Source organism: Copadichromis virginalis, linkage group LG23, assembly GCF_057382275.1.
Source record: "Copadichromis virginalis isolate Kocher_CV1m ecotype Utaka linkage group LG23, C_Virginalis_male_GT1.1, whole genome shotgun sequence".
In the NCBI taxonomy this organism is placed as follows: domain Eukaryota; kingdom Metazoa; phylum Chordata; class Actinopteri; order Cichliformes; family Cichlidae; genus Copadichromis; species Copadichromis virginalis.
Window position 1 is genome coordinate 3,274,410 of NC_140639.1, and position 26,919 is coordinate 3,301,328.

At 38.7% G+C, this 26,919-nt stretch overlaps 1 protein-coding gene across 1 annotated transcript; it reads right to left on the reverse strand.

Annotated features, from left to right (window-relative positions):
* Window positions 1-693: 693 nt before the first annotated feature.
* ghrhrl (growth hormone releasing hormone receptor, like) lies at window positions 694-26,406 on the reverse strand. The gene is made up of 13 exons (XM_085448883.1): window positions 26,301-26,406; window positions 17,356-17,461; window positions 16,698-16,805; window positions 11,915-12,006; window positions 10,993-11,096; window positions 9,978-10,110; window positions 9,643-9,796; window positions 8,173-8,233; window positions 7,808-7,877; window positions 7,389-7,480; window positions 6,542-6,671; window positions 6,201-6,242; window positions 694-2,095 (listed from the first exon to the last, which is right to left on the reverse strand). Exons 1-13 carry the CDS (start codon window positions 26,346-26,348, stop codon window positions 1,994-1,996), a joined length of 1,242 nt encoding a protein of 413 aa, XP_085305009.1. The 5' UTR covers window positions 26,349-26,406; the 3' UTR covers window positions 694-1,993.
* Window positions 26,407-26,919: the final 513 nt, after the last annotated feature.

A 26,919-nucleotide genomic window follows, 5' to 3' on the forward strand; every position in this document is an offset into this window, starting at 1 on the left:
GCTGTGACGTGCACGGCTCATTTTGTGCACCAGTAAAAAACATATCTACGTCTAATTTGAAAAAAAAAACACACTTTATTTTTCACTAAAGAGGGGTTCAATGAATGCGCATATGAAACTGGTGGGGTTCGGTACCTCCAACAAGGTTAAGAACCACTGATCTACAGGAAATGCTGCCAAGTGAGGATGTAGTCCCAGCTAGTGAAATTAAATTAATTAAATTGCTCAAGGATGCCGTAACTGTGTTTGGATCAAAGTCCATTATTTGGGATCCTCCTCACCCATTCCCACTGCGTAGAAAGGACTGCATCTTTTGTATGTAGTTGAAATAATGGAAACCATCAAAGCAAACACAATACAGCCTGTGATAATGTGAAACCTCTAATGGGTCATGATTATTTGAATTGTTTCTCCCAACTGGAAACCATCAGAATTTTTCTAATGGTTTCTGTTGATTCACTTCTCCACCCGCATGTGAACTGAACACATACTTCTACACATTTTAATGGCTATATTATAACAAAGGTGAGGACATAACATACAAGCTGCACTGCAAACCAGATCTAATTATTTAAGTATTTAAGCAAGTGGATACCCCATCATCTTTGCAGTGGCGTAAAAGTGTTAAAACATTTTGTAGCTGGCAGCAGATGTTTTCTGTCATTATGAAAGAAACTGCAGAGTCATAATTACACAGAGTAAAAGTGTTTATGCTGTAACCTACAGAAGTCAGACATGGTACAAGGTTTTAAAAGATCACAGAAAGAGGCTCAGTTGAAACAGTAAGTAAGAGGTGGTGATATAGGAACAGTCTCACAGTTTATACATTCACGTCAAGGATAAGAGCTAATTTACATAAAATAAAATGTACACATTGCAGGCATGAAAAGTAGCGGTAATTATTATGTTTTCATCTTACATTTGATTTTTTTTTCACTAAACAAGATGCAAAAAGCATATTTATTTGTGCAGTATTAATATTATTCTTTTAGCATGTAGGTGAAAGCACTCGACAATACATTAGCATGTAAAGTTAAACATTATATTAAAAAAAGGCTTTTTTCACATTTTTGTGCTGATAGCAGATGGCAGTGGAGATCCAGATCATTTGTTCACTTTGGCTGACTGAACAACTTGCCAGAACACAACATGCTGCATTAACTTTAACCTTCAAAGTCTGCAGAGTAGTGCATTTCAACGACGTGCCATTTAAGGTTGAGTGTGCAGGTTTTCATTCTTAAATAAAAACAGGCCGAGTGAATACATAAAAGAAAGAGGCAAAAAACCAAAGAAATAATCATAACTTGTACAATACCTCTCCCCCATGTGCCGAATAATATTTAAATACCAATGAACAATAAGAAAGCCATTAAGAATAAGACATTTTAATTGTCATTTGAGTGATTAAAGAGGTGAGTCATGTGTGCGTCAGCTGGCAGTAGGCTACAGCTTCATATGTAGTGTCCTGCAGGCTATCAGATTTCAATATACTTGGTCTTATTTAAGCATCTAAAATGCAAATGCTAATCATAATATGTAGTTTCCTGGTTAATAAAAACAACAACAACACCTAATGACTTGCTAACTGATGGTTACGTAATTGATGGGCTATGCAAAATTATTATTCTTTAATTTGACCTTTGATGCCTCCAGGGATGTTTCAAATTCTAATTCAGTTGTCATAGTGCCCTTTGGGAAATGCAGATGGAAACTGACAGGCTCGCTTGTAGGATGTGTAAAATGTCAAGGGATTTCAGAATTATTCTCCTTTTGATAGTTCACCCCAGTTCATTCAATCTGACTGAAGGAGAACAGTCAGTGAATCAGCTTGAAATGACTTCCAGGCCCTGGCTTCACTGATGCATGTTCGACAACCTCTTTTTATTGTGTGTGCTACGTACAGCTCGTTAGAAATTATGATGTGCACAGAAGCAATTCTCTGCAAATACTCAGCAAAGGTTCTGCAGGAAGGAGCAAAAAGCATCTCGGGCTTCTAGAAAGGCGTGTCCATCTGACTGCCTTTCGGAGCGGGAGACACTACCCCGTAACTCCTTTCCTGCCACCTCAACCACTGCATGTGGACCTCTTTCTGGACCTATCAAGCAAACACACAGGCATAAATATCTGTTTAAATCAGTGTTTAGATTGTATCATTATGGTAAGAGCAATAGCTTAACATTTTGTGAAATTCATTTATTTGTTTTCAAAGCCTTTTGATACATGTGCAGTGCTTAGACCACCACTCAATGTAAGGTTTATGCCAAAGCCGCCCTAAACTAATAGTAATGGTCATAACCAAAATCATCTTTTATGTTTCTGTAAAGGTTAATCACAAGTATCTGTAAGCTCTTTGAAATTCTTAATGGTTTTCATTGTAGTTTCATTTTAGTTAACCGTGAATTTTCAAATTTACAGCTTTACAACAACAACAACAAAAAAATAGTTGAAAAAAAGTAAAGCACACTCTTTTTTATTGACATGCCAAATTAAAGTTAATTACTTGCATTCCTGATTGGGAAAATAAGTTTTAGTGTTTGACTGCTGTGCTCGGTCTCTCATAGAAGTCCATATTTGGGTATAAAAATGTGCATTCAATTTGTTATACACAACATAATGTCTTGTTTTACGCAAGTTTTTCACATATTTATAAAATATTTTCCTTTATTTTTTATGACAGTTGGTTCTGTGTGTTAGCCCAGCGACAGACTGGCGACCTGTCCAGGGTGTACCCTGCCTCTCGCCCTATGACAGCTGGGATAGGCTCCAGCGCCCCCCGCGACCCTGAAAAGGATAAGCGGAAGCGAATGGATGGATGGATGGTATAATAAATTTGTTAAGCACTATATGGCAAACTGGGAACCCATAATCTGGTATTTTGACTTAGCCTCTTATTACAACAACCATTTTTGTGGTTGGCAGTGCTCATGAATATCCGAGCCAAGACAAAAGCTTAACTGACATCAGACAATGCCGATGGCTTGAGTGCATTTTGGCAAAAGCAATCCCTCATTTAGTCTCCATCAAGCCTTTTACCTGCAAGCTTTGATGGCATGTGCACTACAAATGGAAATCATGTTCAGTGCCTACAGGTTCTGCATATTCATATAAAGATATCTGTTTATTCTGGTTAAATATACAGGGAGCGCAGAATTATTAGGCAAGTTGTATTTTTGAGGAATAATTTTATTATTGAACAACAACCATGTTCTCAATGAACCCAGAAAACTCATTAATATCAAAGCTGAATGTTTTTGGAAGTAGTTTTTAGTTTGTTTTTAGTTTTAGGTATTTTAGGGGGATATCTGTGTGTGCAGGTGACTATTACTGTGCATAATTATTAGGCAACTTAACAAAAAACAAATATATACCCATTTCAATTATTTATTTTTACCAGTGAAACCAATATAACATCTCCACATTCACAAATATACATTTCTGACATTCAAAAACAAAACAAAAACAAATAAGCGACCAATATAGCCACCTTTCTTTGCAAGGACACTCAAAAGCCTGCCATCCATGGATTCTGTCAGTGTTTTGATCTGTTCACCATCAACATTGCGTGCAGCAGCAACCACAGCCTCCCACACACTGTTCAGAGAGGTGTACTGTTTTCCCTCCTTTAAATCTCACATTTGATGATGGACCACAGGTTCTCAATGGGGTTCAGATCAGATGAACAAGGTGGCCATGTCATTAGTTTTTCTTCTTTTATACCCTTTCTTGCCAGCCACGCTGTGGAGTACTTGGACGCGTGTGATGGAGCATTGTCCTGCATGAAAATCATGTTTTTCTTGAAGGATGCAGACTTCTTCCTGTACCACTGCTTGAAGAAGGTGTCTTCCAGAAACTGGCAGTAGGACTGGGAGTTGAGCTTGACTCCATCCTCAACCCGAAAAGGCCCCACAAGCTCACCTTTGATGATACCAGCCCAAACCAGTACTCCACCTCCACCTTGCTGGCGTCTGAGTCGGACTGGAGCTCTCTGCCCTTTACCAATCCAGCCACGGGCCCATCCATCTGGCCCATCAAGACTCACTCTCATTTCATCAGTCCATAAAACCTTAGAAAAATCAGTCTTGAGATATTTCTTGGCCCAGTCTTGACGTTTCAGCTTGTGTGTCTTGTTCAGTGGTGGTCGTCTTTCAGCCTTTCTTACCTTGGCCATATCTCTGAGTATTGCACACCTTGTGCTTTTGGGCACTCCAGTGATGTTGCAGCTCTGAAATATGGCCAAACTGGTGGCAAGTGGCATCTTGGCAGCTGTACGCTTGACTTTTCTCAGTTCATGGGCAGTTATTTTGCGCCTTGGTTTTTCCACACGCTTCTTGCGACCCTGTTGACTATTTTGAATGAAACGCTTGATTGTTCGATGATCACGCTTCAGAAGCTTTGCAATTTTGAGACTGCTGCATCCCTCTGCAAGATATCTCATTATTTTTGACTTTTCTGAGCCTGTCAAGTCCTTCTTTTGACCCATTTTGCCAAAGGAAAGGAAGTTGCCTAATAATTATGCACACCTGATATAGGGTGTTGATGTCATTAGACCACACCCCTTCTCATTACAGAGATGCACATCACCTAATATGCTTAATTGGTAGTAGGCTTTCGAGCCTATACAGCTTGGAGTAAGACAACATGCATGAAGAGGATGATGTGGACAAAATACTCATTTGCCTAATAATTCTGCACTCCCTGTATGTCTACAACCAGCAATCGCTGAGCCACAGTGACTAGGTACCAGCTAGCTTGGCAAACCCTGCCTACAGCATTTTTTTTATCCAATGTGTTTAATGATTAACAAAAAAGACCAAAAAAAAAACACAAGTCTGATTGCAGTTTGCATCATTATGGAGCATTATATGCCAACCTACTGCTGGCAAGGAGAGGCAGGTAACCAAACTGCTTGGATTAAAAATAATTCTGGATTTTTCGCTTCTACGCTTACATTTTTGCAGAACTAAACAAAGTTAAATGAACTAGAATATTAAATTACGTTTTTAAATTAGTGCAAGGATAAGATAGGGTTGCAGTAGTTTTATATAACAGAGGTGCAACTTGTATCAATTTTCTTAGTAACCAATGAAGAAAAAAGTTGTAGAAGACAAACATCTATATTTAGCAAAATGTCAGACTATTTCTTTTATACTTTAAAAGTGAAACAAGAATCACCTCACTGTTGACAGATGAAAGCTAAACACAGTGTTTTATATATGTATATATTTATATATTTCTTGCTGAGAATCAATGCATTCATTCTGTGTATCAGTGAAACAATTAAATAGGTTACATAGGTAATCATACAAATAGTACATTAAATGAAATAATTCTCATGACCATTCGGTGACTCTAACGTGTTTCTCGTGTCTCTAAAGCATGTGAGTCATATAGTGTACACTGTCTGCTTCTGCCCCCAGTTTTTTGGAGGCTGGCCTTACATTAATCTTGCCAGTTACATAAGCATGCTGGGTCCTTTCCTTATGCAATGCTGGGAAGAGAAGTGGAAAATATTTTTTGCATTTTTAGCACTGACAACTCTAAACCAGTTACCTCCTGCTGGAATACAGATTAGCCACAATATTAAAATGCTCACTGAAGCGCCTGGGGAGCAAAGCCTTGCCACACAGCAGCTACTTTAGCACAAACTGCTCAAAATCTTAATGATGGGTATGATAGGGGTCTAGTGGATACATAGCGCATAACAGCTTGCTGACTATATGAGCCATGGCCTGCCAGATACATTGTGAGAAACAGACAAGCAATGTTCCTCTGGGAAACTCCCCATGTTCCTTTGTCATGCATGACATACCTAAATATTGTGGCAGACCATCTGTCACACTTCTCCACGGCAGCACTATTCCCTGATGGCATTGGGCTCTTTCAGCCAGTGAAAATGCTCCGTCGCAGTGCAAAAAGCTGTTCAGGAATCGTTTCAGGAACACGAGAGAGTTCAAGGTGCTGACTTGGCCTCCAAACATTCCTCATCTCAATATAACTGAGCCTCTTTGAGGTTGCGCTAAGTGTGACCCATGCTTCTAGAATAACAATAATACTATGCTTCTGAGACACCATGGGACAGTTTTGCGCATTGTGGCTGATGTGTATGAGTCTCACGTGAAGGCTAATTATGCACCACAGTGTGTGTAAATTGTGTGTGCAATTTTCTGAACACTTTAGAGTAGTGTGGTTTGTGTACTGACCTCTTGATTTAGAAAGCAATACAGAATGGCCACAAGAAGCCCCTGTGAAAGAGATGGGTTTAATCATTAATACTTATGATAATAATAAGTGACACTTTCATTAATAAATGGAACATGCTGCCTAAAAGGACAGAAAGTGAAGCAGATCTAATAACCAAACTGACTTTCAATTCTAGGCCTGCAACACAAAGATCTAATGTCGTCGAGATGCTGTCTCACACCCATAATGCTCAAACAGTGGAAGCCAAGTTAACATGAAGGATTATCACAGGATGCTGAAGAGACTATGGTACAGCATGTACAGTATGTGCCATTAGTGTTGATGCAATCCATGTGTGTACCTGGAAGGACCCCATACAGAGCTCGATACAAAGGCGCAGGTTAATATTGAAGTAGTCGGGCAGAAAATTGAAGAACATGTAGTGAGTTCCAAACAAAGGGATGAGGAGGAGGGTGGATTTAGTCAGGCGCCTGTTGCACAAAAGCAAAGGAAAAAGAGTCTGCTTATACGTACCTCATTTGAATGCTGCACCTGATATCATCATGCATGCAGACACAGTAATGATCAGATGCCAATCAAGATGATCTTTGTCTTTGTGTGTGTCATTCTGTATGCAGCCTCTCTTTACAAGAGGAAAGGTAAGCAGCGGGGGCATGATTTCAAATAGGGCTATTAAAATGTAGCTGCAGAGATAATGTCTTTATGTGTCAGGGAACATGTGAACTTAACTGGTGCAATTAAGTCAAGCATCATTTAACTTACTGTACCTATGGTATTTCTTTTATGAGATCCGGATTTACGTGATGTGCCTGAACATTTTCAGTCAATTAGTGAGTCTATTTCAATTAGAAATTCTAATGAGCCTCTTGGTAAGCGGAACTGCAGACGTGGCCAGACTGAATTACTGAATTATTCATGGCCTACAATAGTTTTTAATTTTTGGCACAACTTGCAATGTTCTCAGCATCAAACGGTAACTATCAGAGTAAAAAAGTACCAGTGAGTGAAGAAAAGTATTTCAAAATGTCTGAAAACGTTTGCCAATTGAAGATAAACACGTCTTGTATCAGAAACGAGATGAATTTGATCGTTTCTGTGTTCAAAATGCAATAATGACTAAAATATGAGATTCTGTATCACGGCCGAGTTCCCATTGTCTACAACTGTGTCTGCACCTAAAGGATTACCTGTACTGAGAGGAGTTATTGAACTGGATCAGACGTGGATTGAGCTTTTGTATTAGAATTCTGATGATATTCATGAAGAGCATAAAATTGACCTGTTGAAAGAAAAAGCAAGAATGCAAAAATCAATACTAATACTAATAATAAAAAGTATTAGTATTACATCAAATGCTGCTTTCAGCAACATGATTATTGAATGTCATGGCAACAATATGAGCAGCCAAGCGTATAATTAACTTAGGCTGGTGTGGTGCCAATTTTTGCACTCTACTCTAATGGCACAAAAGAAGTTCATCCCAGTCCTTTCTCAGAGGCTGTCTCTAAAAAGAAGGTAAACAAATCATCTACGTAATAATCTCTAATCACTGCATAATTAAAAAATTCATCATAATTTTTTGTTTCAGAAGAATGGGGGCATTTACCGCTATAGAGACAACAATCGGCCCCTTGATGATCCACCAATAGGGTGAGTCCTCATTGATGTCCCAACATCTGTGCAAGAAATGTGCACTTTAGAAGATTTCTTCAAGCATTGCATGCAGTAAATTTAATCGACGTCCTAAAAATAACACCCAACAATTACTGCTGAGTACAAAGTGAGTGCAAATTATCCATGTAAATGCACTTACAATATTATGTACAGTAGACTCACGTTCACATTCCCCTCTAATGCGTTTATATGCATCATTTTCATTAATTTAGCACAATTTAGCATTTCACCTATTGCTGCTTATGAGAAATAATAATGATTGTGGCTATAGAAGCTGTAATTCAAGTTTATACAAACTCTGTGTCCTCAAAATACACCCTGGATCCAATCCACAGGACTATGAAGAGCACCGGCACACCTGTTACAGAAATCAAAACTAGTGTCAGTGAGATGCAATCATTACACACGAAAATGGCTGAATCAGAGTTAGGAAGCTACCAGTGTGTGAACTGATTGGACGAGTATCAATTTTCCTAATATCTGCACCATGCAGAAGGAATAAAATGTAAATGAATTATTTTAAAGGTTGTGTGCACTACAGTGTACATCTTACAGTAAGTACAATGAACCCACATAATTCTATCCAAGATCTCATAGTGTGAGAGGCAGGTACATTCAATCTATAGCAGATCTAATAAATTATCAATATAAACGTTAACCTCCTAAGACCCGAACAGCATGCATTTTTAATTTCTCTTTGATATTTGGGCTGATTGTATTTACATTCATCAGGTCCCAAAGAATTACCAGGATTTTTTTTTTACCTAATTTTTGTTTCTAAGAAAAATGAGAGACACTTATGAGGATATTCATTTAAAATTTCGATAGAACAGTAGCAGTACAATGTCCTCGTAAGTGGATATCAGGCCCTTGTAGAGCAAAATTGAGTATTTTGGTCTAAATAACCCAAAATGTGATGTCCACATATGTGGACGCCAGGTATTAGGAGGTTAATATAGATCAATGCTGCACATGCCACTGAACCAGGAAACTTTTTAGCTGTTATAATAATATGCACATGTTGGCTGATGTTACCGTTTCTGCTTCTTTTTGACCTTGAAGGCTGCTGTGAAACTTTGCTAATCAGCACTTTAGGTGTGATCCAAATAAAATCCCAATGGGAAAGTAAAAGGTAAAAATGTTATTTTGGTATTTGCTATGCTTTATTTACAGACACTTGAATATTAACTGGGAAAAAATGACAGCACGAGGCAGAAGTTTTCCAAAATGAAATAAATGCTCCAAACTACCTGCAAGTTTGATGGAGTTAAAAATTGAAAATCCCCACTGCCAGTATTTGTTCAATCCAAAAAGAGCAACAAAAAACAGGGATTTTTTTCAGATTCCTGTTTGTATTCATGTATTTTCTTCGTTTAAAAACACACATACAACAGTACAAACAGGTGGAGTAATTTACTGAAACATGCAAACACAAATGGAACAAAAGGTAATTCAGGCCAAATCTGAGTTCTAACAAGCTCGAAAGGTAATATTTGGTATCTTCAAGCCTTTTGAAGACTTATTGCTCAAGACTTTTCACAGTATTGTAAAACTTTTTTTAACCTGATTCTTTCTCTAAAGTGTTTTACAGTATCTCTAAAAAAAGATGAGTTATAAAACTGTAATTTTTGGAAAATTCTAATGTTATCATACATGTCTTCTCACTATTGTTAAATCTGAGATATTGCAAAGTAGGGCCATGTTCTTTAATTTGGTAGGCGGCTCAACATAGCAAATGTTGGGGAAATTGTATGTCAAGGTCCTCACCCCATCCCAGCAAGCTGAAGCCCCACAGGCATCGGCGGCTATGATAGAAAGAGGAGAGCAGCAGGGAACTGAGGTAAAGTGCCTCCACCAGGAGCCAAAAAAAGTTTGCCATTACACAGTAGTGACAGAAGACCACAGAGGCTTTACAGGCAAACTGACCAGAAAGAACAAGAAGAGGGGAAAGGACAGAGAGCAAAGTGTAAGGAGGAATTAGTGTGGTAAGGCGTGCATAAGCAATATGTGATTATGCATAAATACATGAGATCAGGGAAATGCACCCAGAGGAATTTCTTAATACAAACAAGAAGCACTTGTCCCGAGCATCATTATCTTACTGTGGAAAGGGTGCAGTGGTTGGTGTCGTCGCTTGAGAACAGAGTAGCATCCTTTATAAACACCGCCACAGCTTTCAGGATGAACGTAAGAAAGAGCTGGATGTGAATAAAGTTCCTGGCACAACGCAGTTTCCTGTAAAAGAGCAGGAATACATTTATAACCAATACGAGATTTTGCATTGTACTGTATCATGAACAGCAAATGCAAAAACATCACATTTCTACAACTGTGCAAACTGGCGCAGTCTGTGGTTTTAGTTCATAGTTTTGATCAGTGAACAAAGAAAAATGTGAGTGGCAGAGAACAAAAATAAAAAAGAGACAGAGATGTAACTGATGCCAGTGATCTTGTTCGTGAAGCAATTTACTGGCAATCAGATTAGATTCATAAACAATCAGCTGGAAAGAGGAACAAACAAACTGTAACCCACAGAGCTGGTGCATAAGTTTTCAAAACGCTGTCTTGGCATTTGGTTACAGACTTGGTGAGGAGACTAAGGCACGTGTCAGGCCTACAAAACAGATAGGTGTTGGTCGGTGGGCTTATTTAAATGTGGAAAGAGCCAGGAAGGTTATTTCATCTGTTTCCAGTTTTCATGCAACACGAGCCTTTTATGGCACCACATGCACTGTACAGACATCACAGTGTTATCAGCTGTGTAATCTAAATCCTACAAAGAGTGTAAATTTCCCAACTCCCTTATCTCTTACACATTCCATCAGATCTAATTCCAAATGGGGACACAAAGACGTGGCAGAGTTGCAAAACTGCCATGTGCTGTGTGAGTGTCGATGAGTATCAGGCACTGGTAAAAATTTTTCATAAACCCAGACTTGAAGAGAGTGCCTTGAACCCATCAGCAATCCCACTTTATTGTTCTGTGAACAATAAAGTTGCATCCTTTGTAAAGCAGTTCATCTGAATTTCGAGCTGTTATTTCCATTGCTTATGTCACCCAAAATGTGCTTTTTACTGACAAAAAGCTAAATAAAAATCAGTATTTTCGGTTTATACCTGAAGAGTAGCAGGATCAACACAGCAACAGCCAACACCACTAGAGAGATGCTGTAGCCAATGGTGTATATGAGCTTCACTGAGGCAAAGTAAGACTCCTCCATCTGGAAGCAGGATGAAAATGAAGATTTTGAATGAAAGGAAATTATACTCAAATATCAAAGCTTTTCAAAATGATGTCAGACATCAAAATGAATGTAATGTCTTAAAATGAGTCTAAATTACAGGCAAGATTGAGACTAAACTGCACTGAGGAGATGACTGTGGAATAACTGCAAGAAAGCTTTCCATATTTTGTGTCTTAGCCTAATGGCAGAAAGAGAGTTGGCTAAGCACATAGCTAAATCTACTATGAAAAAGCTACTTAATTACAATACACTGTCACATTTAATTACTAATGTTCTACTTCAGCTATTTGGAACATTTAAGACGTCTTTTTAAAATAACAATAATAATAATAATACAAAAATATGCTCTTTTTAGCATCAAATATGGAATCTTTCCAAAAGAAAAGACTTCATGCTCTCTTTGTGAGCTATTATGCAACGGGTCAAATTAGATCCACTCATTCTGCAAAAGTGTTTATATTTGTATGATTTTTCATACAGCCAACTATCATGTGTTAGCTGTACCTGAATCTCCAAAGAAGCAAAAGTAGGAACATGCACAGTGGTTCAACTACAGTCCCAAATGTGTCCTGAAACATGGAATATGTTAATAATTTTGCTAGCTTTTTTTTGTTTATTTCCACAGGTGCATTTCTGTCCTTCTGTTTTGTTTCCCCTTTATTGCTGTTGGTTGCCTCTTTGTTCCTGGTGCTTCTCCTCCTGTTTCTAATTTTCTGCCTGACCTCTGTGCTCCCAATCTAGTCTCACATTCCTCAGTCTGACATCCCTAGCTGCCTTGCTTCAGCAACTCTCACCTCGGGGATGTCATCATCCACATTGCAGGCAACATGGTATGGTGGGAATGGCCTCGACCAACCTCCACTTGTACAGTTTCGGCTCACTGACCCTAAAGACGAAAGATGTGAGCTCAAGAGTCAGTTGTGCAATGCTGAGACTGACTTTAGTAATAATCAGGGTTACATATTTATGTGTGATATTTTGATGCAGACTGAAATGTCAGAAAAAGTTCTCGTGGATTGTCATAAAATTTCTTACTTTAGTGCTGACCCCCCTGACTCATCATCTAGACTTCATCTGCAAAACTGACATTCTCAACTGTAGCTTGTGTGCAGTGGTAATCAGGAGCATGACAATTCTGAAAACACCAAAACTGCAATACAAACATCTGCATTATTGTATCGCAGTTTCATTTGACCATATCCTGATACGTATGGAATGCCAGGACTGCCATAATGAATTAATTAAATACACCATTAAATAATTAATTAAATGTGGCAATAATTAATTAAAATTGGAATTAATTAATTAAATAAATAGTTATGACACATGTAATTAATTAATTATTGACACATTTAATTAATTATTTATGTATTTCACATTTTAATTAATTATTGACACATGTAATTAATTAATTATTGACACATTTAATTAATTATTTATGTATTTCACATTTTAATTAATTATTGACACATTTAATTAATTATTTATGTATTTCACATTTTAATTAATTATTGACACATTTAATTAATTATTTATGTATTTCACATTTTAATTAATTATTGACACATTTAATTAATTATTGACACATTTAATTAATTATTTAATGATATATTTATTTATTTCATTTTGGCAGTCCTGACGCCTGGCTCTCGTCATGAAATAATTTTATCTGTCAGCCTCACCCATCAAACTCAGGGGGCGGGGTTAACGCTGCCCATGCAGCTTCTCTAACATTTGATTGGTTGCCGTGCAAAGTAAGTCAAAACAGGTCGATCCTAGAAAATCGATTGCTTGTGTAGACTTGGGGCAGCCAGTTATCCCAGAATGCAGATCAAATCACAAGCAGCAATGGTGGTGGTGTAGTTTTAAAATACCCCGTTTTTCTGTCACCAGCTACACTTTTAACAGTGTTTTAGCCGCGAATGTCGCGCCGTATGTCTGGTCAGGTTGTCAACATAGAACATGTTTGCAAAAGTGCTCAGATGTTTTCAGAGATTTCACTAGCTCTGCTAACAGTTAGCATGCAGAGTGCACCGAGGGGGTTACGTTAACCGGTTTGTTTACATATTCCACTCTCCGTGTTCCACATGTTGCATTCGCAGATTCTCATTTTCACCGAACGATCGTCTCTTTCCGCCTGGTCTTGTGTCTCTGTGCTTCTGTAACATAAAGAACGAGCTGACATTTTTCTCACGAAACCAGCGATCAGCTCAACAGACCCTCAGTTTACCTGCATGCATCCTCCTCCTCATCTGTCAGCTGTTTAACACCTGCTGCTAATTCAAGAAACACGCCTAGTTACCTGGTGATAGTCACAGTTTAACTGGGCAGCCGGTGCTCGATATAACGCAATGTCAGCGCATTTTTCTGCACAAGATAAGTAAATATAGTGTTTTCCCCGAGCGCAGAGCTGCTGGAGCTCGTTTCCTTACAGAGCACTTTATAGGCGAACAGCTTTATCAGCGGCTGATGTCCAATCACCGGCACACAGCTTTCAAACCTCAGCTGAGTTTTAGCTCTCAGTGGTTAAACGCTGGACTTCATTCACTCAGGTTCTGTCTGTCGGGTCACGTTTACTTCGCTGTTTTATTTACAACTGAGCAAATCGGTTTGGCTGAGGTTAAAGTTACGTTTCATAACTGCATAGTTTCACAGACGTTTAATGGTTCACTGGCACATGTGTTAGACTGAACTATCATCTAAATATCATCTGTTTTTTAATAGTTATTCAACTGTATTCTAAGCACCAGCTGTCTGTTAGAATGTGATTTTTTTCTCTCTCTGTTGGCAGAGGTATAAAAATGCGCAGGAAAATCTGACATGCATGGCGAACTTCACCGACGATATTTAGGGAGGAATAAACACACATCAAACATAAATGAACCGTTTGTCTGTCTCCATAATTGAGAGAATTTTCTCTTCTTATGTCAACACTCTCTCTCTCTTTTTTTTTTCTTTTTTTTTGCTTTTTCGGTCATGTTATGTTTACCTGTCAAAGGCTTGTTACAAACTATGAAACACATTGTGCAGACTTCTGGATGTTAGAAGAAAACTAATACTGCTCATGAATGAGACTAAAGGCAGGAAGGTGTCCTTTAAAACTAAACATGTTAATAGGACCTCCCTGTTTATATCATAGTTTATGATATAGCACGTGTATTTCAGTAATAGCCTGCTGAGGCCACTATACGTGCTGGCCTCATATCAAATGTGAAGGCAGACTGAGTCTATGTTTGACGTTTTTTATATCTAATCTTCCTTTTCAAACATTTAAACAGCAGCGAGTCTGCAGCTGAGGGAACACAAATTCAAATTGTCGGAACAGGTTTGCTCGTTTCTTGGATTCATTTGGTGATTTATTAAATCTATAACTGTTATTCTAATCTGCTGCTGAGTCTCTTACACTTTTCTTTATGCTGTATATTTTCACGTCTCTGGAATAGTTGGCAGTTAGATAGTCAGCTGGGAAACTCATGGAGCTGAGGATATCGTGGATATGCTGACCTCGCTGCGTGGTGTACAGAGCGAGGTCAGCATGATTAATATTCACAATAAAAATATTAGCCGAACATCATGAAGTCTGTATGTGTTTCATAGTGTCGAACAACCTTTGTACAGTTAAAGCCAGCAGTTACTACATGACGGAAACACCAACGTTATCTCTTTTATGTGTTTATACACAGGTCACGCTGATTACTGAACAAAAACCCAAAGATCAGATGTTAAACAGATTTATTTGCTCTCTCTCCTCCTTAAACATGTTTTTAATGTTAGTTATAATTCAGAATTGGCGACTGAAACACGTAGGACACATAAGAACATCAGGAAATAAAACATCGATAAATATAACCTCAGTAAAAGAAGTCAGCGGGGGTTACTACAGCTGTGTACCGGGGCCTGCGCTTTGTCGGTGGGATTGCTTGCGAGGCGAGCGGGTCTATCCCACGCTTTGCCGTGAGACTGGGCAGACATCTCCGAAATCATCGAAACACTTTTGCAAAGAGGCTGTATCTTGACAAACCGACCAGACACATGAAGATTAAACCACTACATTCTAAAAAAATATTAAAACGGTATTTGGTAACACACAAACAGGGTTTTTCAAAGCTCAGTTCTGTTAGCTTCCACATGCCGGTTGTTGTGTGCTAGAAACAATGGCCACCAGGCCAAAGCAATGGTTTTGACTCGATCAGCGTTAACCCCGCCCCCTGAGTTTGATGGGTGAGGCTGACAGATAAAATTATTTCATGACGAGAGCCAGGCGCCAGGACTGCCAAAATGAAATAAATAAATATATCATTAAATAATTAATTAAATGTGTCAATAATTAATTAAAATGTGAAATACATAAATAATTAATTAAATGTGTCAATAATTAATTAATTAAATGTGTCAATAATTAATTAAAATGTGAAATACATAAATAATTAATTAAATGTGTCAATAATTAATTAATTACATGTGTCATAACTATTTATTTAATTAATTAATTCCAATTTTAATTAATTATTGCCACATTTAATTAATTATTTAATGGTGTATTTAATTAATTCATTATGGCAGTCCTGGCGTTCCATAGATACGTGCGTAATTCTGTTGAAGCCTAGTTAAAGCAAGCTAATCTGGTGAAATCAGTCAAATTTAAAAATCATTCAAGAAATTGGTGAGCTGAAAATAAGTTTAATAGAGGTAAAAAAAATTCCCCATCTTTTGCTATTAATCCCCTTTAAAGAAAACCAGTGCACTAACGACATAGTGGCTCCTCCAGCTAATGATGATCACAGTTCACATGTTATTGTACAGTGTGAAGAACAGAACGAAACTGATATGTTTATATCATATCATATATATTGATTACATTTTCAAAATAAAGCAACATCAATTCCTTAAGTATTTGCTAGTGTTAAACATGACTATTATTAAAAAATGTCAGTTTCTGGGGGGGACGTATCAAATGTGTTCAAATTCATTCACCATGACTGGCGCCACAGACGCCTCCTTTAATGGAAACAAAATGGTTTCACAGTTTAGAGCAGGGCTTTCACACTGTGAGTGCTCGGGCCCTAATAAATCAAATTTCAGATATTGCTACTGTATGTCTGAAAATGCTGATGTTTTCAATCCTTTTAAACCTCATGTCTGTCATTGTATTAACCTTTTTCAGTTGTTAGATTTCGCTCGCAAGTTAAAGTCCTGCTCACCGACTTGACATAAAGTTAATATGGCGCTTGAATTTTGCCCAGGGCATCAATGTAAGTATGGCTTCACTGAGCTGCTGCCTCTTAGTGGTGGTCAGAGTCTGTTGAGTATGTACATCTTGTTTGCTCATTTTGGGTTTGACTATCTGTGCACACTTTCAAACTTGCTTATTTATCTGTTAGTGAAAATTTAATTGGATTGCAGTCTCCTGTGACAACACAAATTCATAGCCTGCCCAAAAGATCAATTTAATCACCGAATGAAAAAAAACACGCACTTTATGAAGACATCAGTATTACAAAAAACACCCTTTGACGTCAGAGGATTAATAATTTAGCTTAATAATGGCCCGTTTCCAGCATGTGATCTGGCACTCACCTGTGCTATTTCTGAAGAGGGAGAAGACTGCAGGACAAGCTCTGTGCACAGTCTCCCCAACAACTGCATGAGGCCAGCAGGTGACCGCATCCCAGAAGGGCCAACAACCTTTTCGACAAAGGTTTAGGAGGAGAAAGAAGGTTAGAAAAGGTGAGTATCAGAGTGCTGAATCGGAAGGAAAGACAGTGAGATTCCATAAATCATATCTGAAATACACAGTTAAAAATATATAGATAGAGTGTAAAAGCATGTGGTGTAAATCATGAGCTTGCTTCCAACTGCAATCTTCAACGGCCTAGCGCCCACCTCCTTGTACATTTCATAAGGACAAAAAAAGTACTGTAGGTCCCCAAGCAAAAGCCTTATCTTGTGATAGATTACATACATAAACCCTTATGTTGCTATCCTTATTGGTCTCATTTACTGATGCATCAAAGTGATATATCACCTAGTTTGTTTTCATTCTGCAGTTAGAACGCCAACAAGAATATTTCCCGATAATGGATGGTTTTCTGTGAAGCTTCTATTCCAGCTCAGACCCCTGCACTTAATGTGAGCATTACTATATTTCATAACACAACTGCAACCACCCATGAATTCATATGAGCAGTTGCAATGATGAGAACAGGATGGTTAGATTTCAAAAAGGAAAACACACCTTCTGTGCTTCTGTTCTCCTGTTCTGCAATGTACTGAAGGCAGTGACGCTCTTCTTTCTCCAGCTGAAAAATGTATTCACATTCAGGATGCAGACTTGAGAACGCCTAGAGGTACAAAACAAGGCAAGGGGAGAGATGTTTAGTACACTGAGAGGTATAAGCTGTGCTAAGTTAGTGTCTCATTACATGAAAGAGACTCCGTGTATGTGAAAAAAAATTGCGCCTTCTTTTAAAAGAGCAGTGACTCATTTTACTTTCTAGCTAAAACACAACAAAACAAAACAAAACACATACTTATTTCCATTGATGGCATTTACCAAAAATATCTTTTAATACATCACACAGAAGACGTTTGAAAATGAGCAACTATCCATCCATGCTCCGACTCAGACATTCTTCTTTTTATCAGTGTCCTAATTTTTCACTGTGATGTTTTTTGGGAGCCCAACAAATAAGGGGGTAAAGGGTCGATGTAAGGCAAGTGTTGGATGGTAGAGAGTGCAGGGAAGAAAGCAGCAGAGTGGCATGAAACTGTAAACTTAAAGTGCATGAATTTGTGTGTATTGCTGCAATCTGTTGCACTAAAATATATTTTTGTAAAAATACATTGTTGTTGTTGTTGGGTTGTTTTTTTTTGTTTTTTTTTAAAAGGTCAATGCGCTCTCATGCCGGCACATCAAATAATATCCTTTTGTCAGATGCTGTCTGGGTCCAGCTGAGTCCTGCAAAGGTCAGCTTGAGAGGTAAGTCACTGTTTATCCATCGGGGGATTGTGGTTCCCATGCTGCTTGGAGCTTTGGAGCTTTGCGTTTTGCACCTTACTTTGCTGTTATCCCGCCTCTCGCCCTATGACAGCCGGTTTAGGCTCCAGCTTCCCAGAACCTTGAATTGGCAGTAAGGAAAATAGATCGATGAATGGACCGTGACCCTGAACTGGATAATCGGACGTAAATGGATGGATGGATGGTTTAGGCACTAAATGCTGATTGGTTAGGTTTAACCAATCAGAGTTTTGGCTACATTTTGCTTTATAGCAGTACTCTTTAATATCAGTAACCCTGCACATTGTAAAATGAAAAATGGGAGCCATAAACCTGTAAGTCAGGGCAAAGACTCCAAAGAACAAATGCAACATGCAACCCCCTTGGACTGAGAACGCACTACATATACAATAAACCATTCTCTGTGATATGGGTAACATACCATAGATAGGCAATGCTGGGTGAAAAACATCCACTATTATTTTATAGCCTAACATCCGACCCTCCAGTTAGGGTCAACATTAATGTTTTTTATGTAATCTATCTTACAAAACAAGCACACATAAATTTAACTGAACATTTTTTTAAATATACTGCACAACAATTTCTCTCTCTGCAGGAATGCAAATGGTCTGCAGTGACTGAGGTAGATTTGGGGGGGCTACAGTGACAGCTATGGGTTAAATCAAAAAATCTATATATCTCATTATTTTATCCTGCCAGCAAACTTATGTGGTCTCAATCTAAAGGTCAGAGCAGCAGAGGGGGTCTTGTTGAGCTGTTACAAGATACTGCAACAGTGTGCTTCATATTATTGCTACCCACCTGTACATAGATAGCTCAATATGGTGCCTCACCATATGAAGGCAACAGAATCTCTTACTGTAAAAGCTTCCTTGACGTCAGTTACTACATTCCTCAGTTTAATAATCTCTCTACTAATTCCAAAGCAATATGGTTATTTCCATTTAGAAATGGAAATTATCTGGAGCATCTGCCATAAAAGAAGAAAAACATTAAAGCAGAAATATCACAGATGGAAGAGATAATGAGTCAGTCCACCTGACCGTGTGGCGCTTGCAGACACTGTACGTGTCCACAGGAATAACACTGGTAAGTCACACGACTTACACGTGTGTGGTCAAGGTACAGCTCTTGTTTTGCTGACCTTAATCTTAACTTTATGAGGATGTGTTTTCCTTATGGGGATAAAAGCAAGTCAAAACATAATGTTCTCTGAATTAATGGATATACAACTCGTGTGTGTGTGCGGATTATAGTAGTAGAACTATCTTTATGAGGGCTGGTTTGAGTCTTAAATCATCAGAGTGAGGGTATTTTGGCCTATCCTCACTTTCTCACACCCGCTTTAAAGCACTGGTTGAAGATGAAGACTTGTTTTTAGTTTATTCTAGAATTAGTTTTATATTAGAGTTAGGATAGAGGATGGGAGCAGCACTTATTTGTGATAGTTAACTTCAAGATAAGGCACTAGGAAATGTATTGTGTCAATGAATGCCCTCATAAAGATAATCAAACAAACGTGTGTATGTTTAAAACATGGCACAAGGACAAAACAAGAAAACGGAGGCAAATATATCATAACGCCCCTCTAATTTTAACATTTTGAGCCTATCTTGCAATTTGTAACTACCCAATGCCGAGTAGTTACAGGGCAGCTCTTTGAGCTGTTTCTTTACTTTGAATCCATTTAACCTCCACAGATTAAGACAGCAGGTCACACAGCCCTAAAACACAAAACATCTGTTACAGATACACACATATTGCTAAGACTTTTGTCCTTGTTTCAGCTCATTTCCATCTCAGTTTAAAAATCCTTGAGGGGAAAACAAGTGTCTTTCTGACAAGATGCTACCAAGCTCTTAATGAAACAAACCCTCAGAGGCTAAATTCCTGTGGGACGACAAAGACTTCCTGTGGAGAACCCTGATTAGTCACCACCTTTCTGAGTGCCATCCAATAGGATGAACTGTTTGTGCGCCACAAGCATTTGCCTTTAAAAAGACGGGTTTTTCTGTAGGTGAAACAGCCTCATTTGAAAGGCCACCAGGAGTGATTTCATGAAATTACATGTGCATACTCGTGCACAAATACAGTGTTTTTAATATCATAAACCTGTGCTTTGATTTGAATTCAGTGAAGTGTAAAATTATCGGGGGGAAAAACACCGCAGTTTCATTTTACTGAAAAATATTGGTTGACTTTCAGGGTTGTTGCACCAATTCTGCTGAAAGACATGAAAATTGGTTTGGAAATGGAAAATAAAATGATGAATGAGTAGCAAAAGACCTGATTTAAAAAAAAAAAATCTAATATATACGTGTTATTCTAAAGTTGTCATTTAAAGAAATGGTGAAATGGTGCAGTTATGAATCTCCTCACTATCAAACACTAAATAAGTGTCAGTTTTACATGTTAGATAAGATATTTATGATCAGGTCTGCCTTTGAGATTCTTATCAAAGGCAAACAGAAGGTTGTTTATCCAAACAAGAAGAAACCTGTACCTTAGAATTCATGATTTATTTAAAAACAGATATCTAAACTTGGGGAATGAAACTGTTCATTTCTATTACTCATCTCAGCCATTTTCATCTCACTGTGAACAAGTTCATCATCTCTCTCTCACACACACACACACACACACACAGATAATGATAGTCTTACAAATAACAGACCGCTTTAGTATGTATGCCAAAACCACCTACAGAATAAACACATACAGGAAACTCGCTGGAAATTAACACAATCTCACTGACAACTGTTGGACACAAAAATTGTTTCCTCTTCATTTTCTTTAAGTAAGTGGAAACAAACATGCAAGCACTCAGTACTATCCCCCCTCCATCAATGATACGTGGAAATGTTAGAAACAACCAGAGCATACATATCCCTGCCAGTCCTCTTTGTTCCTAATGCAATGCTAATAATATAATGAGAGGTGTTATGGTGAATTTTACCCAACAATTACTACTCTTCTCGTTCAAAGGCTGGCAGGGGATTTTTTTTAAAGGCTTCCCTTGTCTTCTGCAGATATAATGAATGCAAACAGAAAGACTGTGCAGTGTGTTGTGCTTCAGTTTGTATAGCGCTAAATTGTTTCCTTCTAAACCAGGGGTAATTCATTGTAAAATTAGTTCTAGGGCATTTATATTCATTGTTGAAAAATCATAAATATGACTAAATAGCTGTTTCTCATGCAAAAGGGTGCTGTGAGGACATTTATTCTATAGGAGTAGCGTGCAGGTTAGGGGAAGTAAGACCCGTTTTGAATGCAGGGGGTGAAGAATACAGCAAGTCAAGACTGGATGGTTACAGGCACCAAGGGTGCATGTCGTGCTCATGCATTTCAAGAGCATGATGGAGACAGTATGCTGCAGTTAAAAGACAGAAACAGTGGGAGATTTAAAGATGGGTGGGTGGCTGCACAAGGTAAGTCTGAACAATATGAGCCTTGAAACTAAATGCAAACCCAGTGGTCCATTTGCGTTGCCAGGTTAGCATGCTGCCTGCCATAAAATATGTTCCCTGAGAGGTGAAGCCTATTATCCACTAACTACCCAAAAAGGGGCCATAGGAATGGGCTCACTTTGCAGATGCTGCCATCTATTTTCAAAAGCAAATGGGGTGCACTTTTATGCTGCTTTACGCAGTACTCAGGCACAGTGCAAAAACATAACATCGTCATTCAATCAGAAAGATAGAACAAACAAGGTCAGCCTCTAAAGTTCAGATTATGTCAACAGAAAGGAACAGTTTGACTTTTTTTCCCTTTTTGTTTTCTTGCAGGTAAGATAGATATGAACGAAAGAGCTGGTGTAGTTTAGCATAATTGGATCAAACAAAGTCCGTTCTAGATTTTCTCTTCTCTTTTATAGAATGTAAATCTACACGTAAGCAATCAATCTAATAGCAGAATGAACATGGTTTACCTCAGAAGGGGTGCCATACATTTTTTATGTGTGTATGTAACTATGCAGCCAAAACTAGAGTTCCTTTCCGCCCTTTTGTCTTTCTATTTGTTTTTCACTCACGTCCTGATTAAAATGCAAATTTTCAATCATATCTGAGCTTTCAGCAGAATACAGACCTCCCATACAGTACTGTAGCACTGGTCTTGTTTGTCGTGATTGTGTGCGTCTATGTGTGTGTGTGTAGTTCATTATGATTCTCAGCAGTCCTGAGTAGCGAAAGAGAATGAAGAGGTACACGGGGATGAGTGTTTGCCCTGTTCCCATTCTCTCTTTGCCACACTGAGCATCACACCACCCGTTTGTCTGCTTTTCATATTTCTAGTCCGTTATGGAAATTAGCGAGGTGGCCCTATAATAATATCCCCATAAAATCTGTTGATTAGGAAAGAAGAAGTGTTGGCATATGAATGTGCGCAGATGTGTGTATGGTTTGTTGCCTGTATTGCTCCTTCACAGTTGACCAGACAAAACAAATTGAGCACTAAACACAGAGTAAATAATTTATAATAATACTGGCAAACAAAAGTCACTCAGTTATTTTGATCTCACTAGATAATTTTAGTGGTGACTATGATAAATCAGATAATATATAATAATATATTATCTGATAATATAATAGACTGAGGGTCGCAGATGCCAACAGACTTAATAAACTGATCCGTAAGGCCAGCAATGTTGTGGGGATGGAGCTGGACTCCCTCAAGGTGGTGTCGGAGAGGCGGATGCTGTCCAAGATAAAGACAATGTTGGATAACACCTCCCACCCACTCCATGACATGCTGGTCAGTCACAGGAGCTCATTCAGTCAGAGACTGAGATTACCAAAAAGCACCACTGAACGACACAGGAAATCTTTCCTGCCTGTGGCCATCTCCCTGTACAACGCATCCACTTAACACACTGTTTACTGCTACAACTACACATGTTTCTTTTCCAACTATTTATTTATGAGTGACTTATGTATGTATGTATATATATGTATATATTGTACTATTCTTAGTTAGCGTATTGTCTGTCTTGTCTTAATGTTGGTTTATAATGGAGCACTGTAACAAAAAATTATTTCCCCCAGGGATCAATAAAGTATTCTGATTCTGATTCTGAATATACTGTACTTAGTCCCTTAAATACACCAGCAACACAATATATACATGTTTCCATCAATTACTACCTGACTGTTTGTTATACTTACTATAGCACCAAAAACGACAAGTGTTCAGTGCAATGGTACACTGTTATTTTCATTATCATCATCAATCTATTTTTTTCTTTAATCAAATTAAGACTGAATTGTTTTATGCAGAATATACAGAATGTAAAGAAAGCTATATTGTTCAAACTACAGGGTGGGTCATTTATATGGATACACCGTAATAACATGGGAATGGTTGGTGATATTAAAGTCCTGTTTGTGGCACATTAGTATATGTGAGGGGGCAAACTCCTCAAGATGGGTGGTGACCATGGTGGCCATTTAGAAGTCGGCCATCTTGGATACAACTTTTGTTTTTTCAATAGGAAGAGGGCCATGTGACACATCAAACTTATTGGTAATGTCACAAGAAAAATAATGGTGTGCTTGGTTTCAACGTAACTCTGTTCTTTCATGAGTTACTTACAAGTTTCTCTTTGTTCACAGCCATTGACATGTCGAAGAGGTTAACACGTGAGGAGCGGATCGAAATTGTGTTGATATCTGGTGAACGCAGTAACCGGGTCATTGCAGCAGATTTCAATGCAAGACACCCTACGAGACCACCCATCTCCCATGCTACAGTCAGCAAACTGCTTGCTAAGTTTCGTGAAACTGGTTCAGTGTTGGATTTGCCAAAATGTGGACGCAAGAAAACTGTCACTAATGAAGAAACATCAGTGGCTGTCCTAGCTTCATTCAGCAAGAGCCCACAGCGTAGCACTCGCCGCATGTCACTGGAGAGTGGCATTAGTCCAACATCCCTTCGGCGGATATTAGCTACTCACAAATGGCACCCTTACAAACTCCAGCTTCTGCACCATCTCAACGAGGATGACCCAAATCGGCGCACAGAATTTGCAGAATGGGCAAAACAAAAATTGGAACAGGACCCTCAGTTCACGCAGAAGATTTTGTTCAGTGATGAGGCAAACTTTTATGTGAATGGTGAAGTTAACAAACAAAACCACCGCTATTGGTCTGACACTAACCCACATTGGATGGATCCAGAAGGCAATTGTCTATGGTGTGAAGATACGAGATGTGCAGCACCTGAAACTACGGATGCTGGATGCCTGTGCTGGCATTTCTCCTGCGGTGTTGCTATCAGTGTGTGAAGAGTGGGAGAATAGGGTTGCATTGACAATCCAACACAATGGGCAGCACATTGAACACATTTTATAAGTGGTCAGAAACTTGTAAATAACTCATGAAAGAATAAAGTTACGTTGAAACCAAGCACACCATTGTTTTTCTTGTGACATTACCAATAAGTTTGATGTGTCACATGGCCCTCTTCCTATTGAAAAAACAAAAGTTGTATCCAAGATGGCCGACTTCTAAATGGCCACCATGGTCACCACCCGTCTTGAGGAGTTTGCCCCCTCACATATACTAATGTGCCACAAACAGGACTTTAATATCACCAACCATTCCCATGTTATTACGGTGTATCCATATAAATGGCCCACCCTGTAGTTTGGAAATGCTGAGCAAGTCTAGAATGTGGCATTTTGTGGCAGACCAAAGACAGAGAAAACTAAGAAAACTGGCAAATATTCACATTTGGAAAAAGAAAAGGTTTGACTTTCTCGCCCATAAATACATGTACAACATCCACTCATATACAGAGATACACAGAAATCCTCCATCTTATCCATATTAAACCCATAATCGCACATAAGCACATATAAACTCACTGGCCACTTCAGTAGTTACACCTTGCTAGTTCTGTGTTGAGGCAAAAATGTGTGATGTCATGATAGCATCGCACATATGCTGCAGATTTGTTAGCTGCACATCTACAATGACAATCTCCCATTCCACCATATCCCAAAGGTTCTCTACTGCATTGAGATCTGGTGACTGTGGAGACCATTTGAGTGCAATGAACTCACTGTCATGTTCAGGAGAACATTCTGAGTTGAGCTTTGTGACACAGTGCTTTATCCTGCTGGAAGCAACAAGAACGGGATGGACATGGTCAGCAACAATACTCAGGTAGGCTATGTAGGGGCCCCAAGTGTTTGATACAAGGCTGGATGCTCTCATGTCGTTTATGCCAAATGCTGCCGCAGAAATCGAGAATCATCAGACCAGCCAATGTTTTTCCAATCTTCCGTTGTCCAATTTTAAAGAGGCTGTCGAATTGTAGCCTCAGTTTCCTCTTCTTCAACTGACCATTCTCCTCTGACCTTTGGTATTGACAAGAATCTTTCACCCAGGGAGCTGCTGCTCACTGGATATTTTCTCATTTTTGGACCATTTTCTGTAAACCCTAGAGACTGATATGTGAGAAAATACCAGCAGATCAGCAGCTTCTGACATACCCAGCCATCAGGCACCAACAACCCTGCTTCCTCAGACACTTAAATTACCTTTGCTCCTCATTCTAAAGCTGGGCTTTAACTTCAGCAGGTCATCCTGACCATGTCTACATGCCTAAATACAATGAATTGCTATGATATTTGCATCAGGCACCTAAAACTGTACCTGACTGTAATCCGCGATGCTCTCTGTAATCTATAGTCTTAAAGCAACAGCAGTACATTAACATTGTGACAATATTTCAACTCCTTCAGTGTGCAGCTGAAACGCAGTATATCAGTGTGTACATTCACGTCAGAAAAATAAATACTTTAAACCTCTGTGAAGAACAATTGTCTGGAAACAGACACAGAAGCTCAAAAAGGCGGATTGATTTGTTACCGATGTGCTTTTCTTTTAAGTAATGCAGTCCAAATCATGCAATCTGCACAGTCAGAGAAAATGTTTAAAAACATGACCTGGAGCTGATGCGCTTCAGCCGTGTAATTACACTGTTTTCTTGCTGCTTTGCTTCAGACACATTTATTTAATAATAGAATTATCTCTGGAAATTCGGCGACTTATAAGCTTTTCAGCTGATTATTACTTAATAAAAATAGTTCATCATGACTTTTCTTTAAAAAAAAAAAAACAACCCAACAAACATGCAGTCAAAGTAAAGACACTCACAGCTGGAGCCAAACACAGAGTGAGGAAAATCCCTCGGACACTGTACATGTCGTCCGCTCAGTAGGTTTCTCTCCGCTGAGTCCAAACTGCTTTCCTGAGACACTCTCCAGCAAGAGGACGGGATGCTGCGCTCTTTCCAGGTGTAAATACTTTTATCAATATGGCAACAATATAAATGTAGGGATTCCGGGATGCATTTTCACAATAAAAGCCTCGTTCCTGGGCTTCTCGTATGTAATGCTTGTGGATAAACAACTTTTCACACATCTCCATGAAAACAACAACAACGCCAATAACGCAGGAATAGGGGAGACTGACCTGTATCAGGTACGTGTGGCGAATTTGGACCATATCGTTTTTGTCTTTTATTTTGAAAAGCAGCATCAGTTCCCAGCTTCAGCTGCAAGCTTCACAGCTCAGATGCAGTTAGAGCTGTGCTCCTCTGCCTTCCAGAGCCAGGCTGGGTCGCCAAATACGCATAAATGTGTGCTTTGATAATATCACTTGCGTACTGTAGTTGGACAGCGTGTCTCATATCAAGCTGTCTTAAGGTTTTTTGTTTTGAGAGAGAAAAAACTTAGTACATTGCAATTGTACATTGCTAAAAAATAAAATAAAT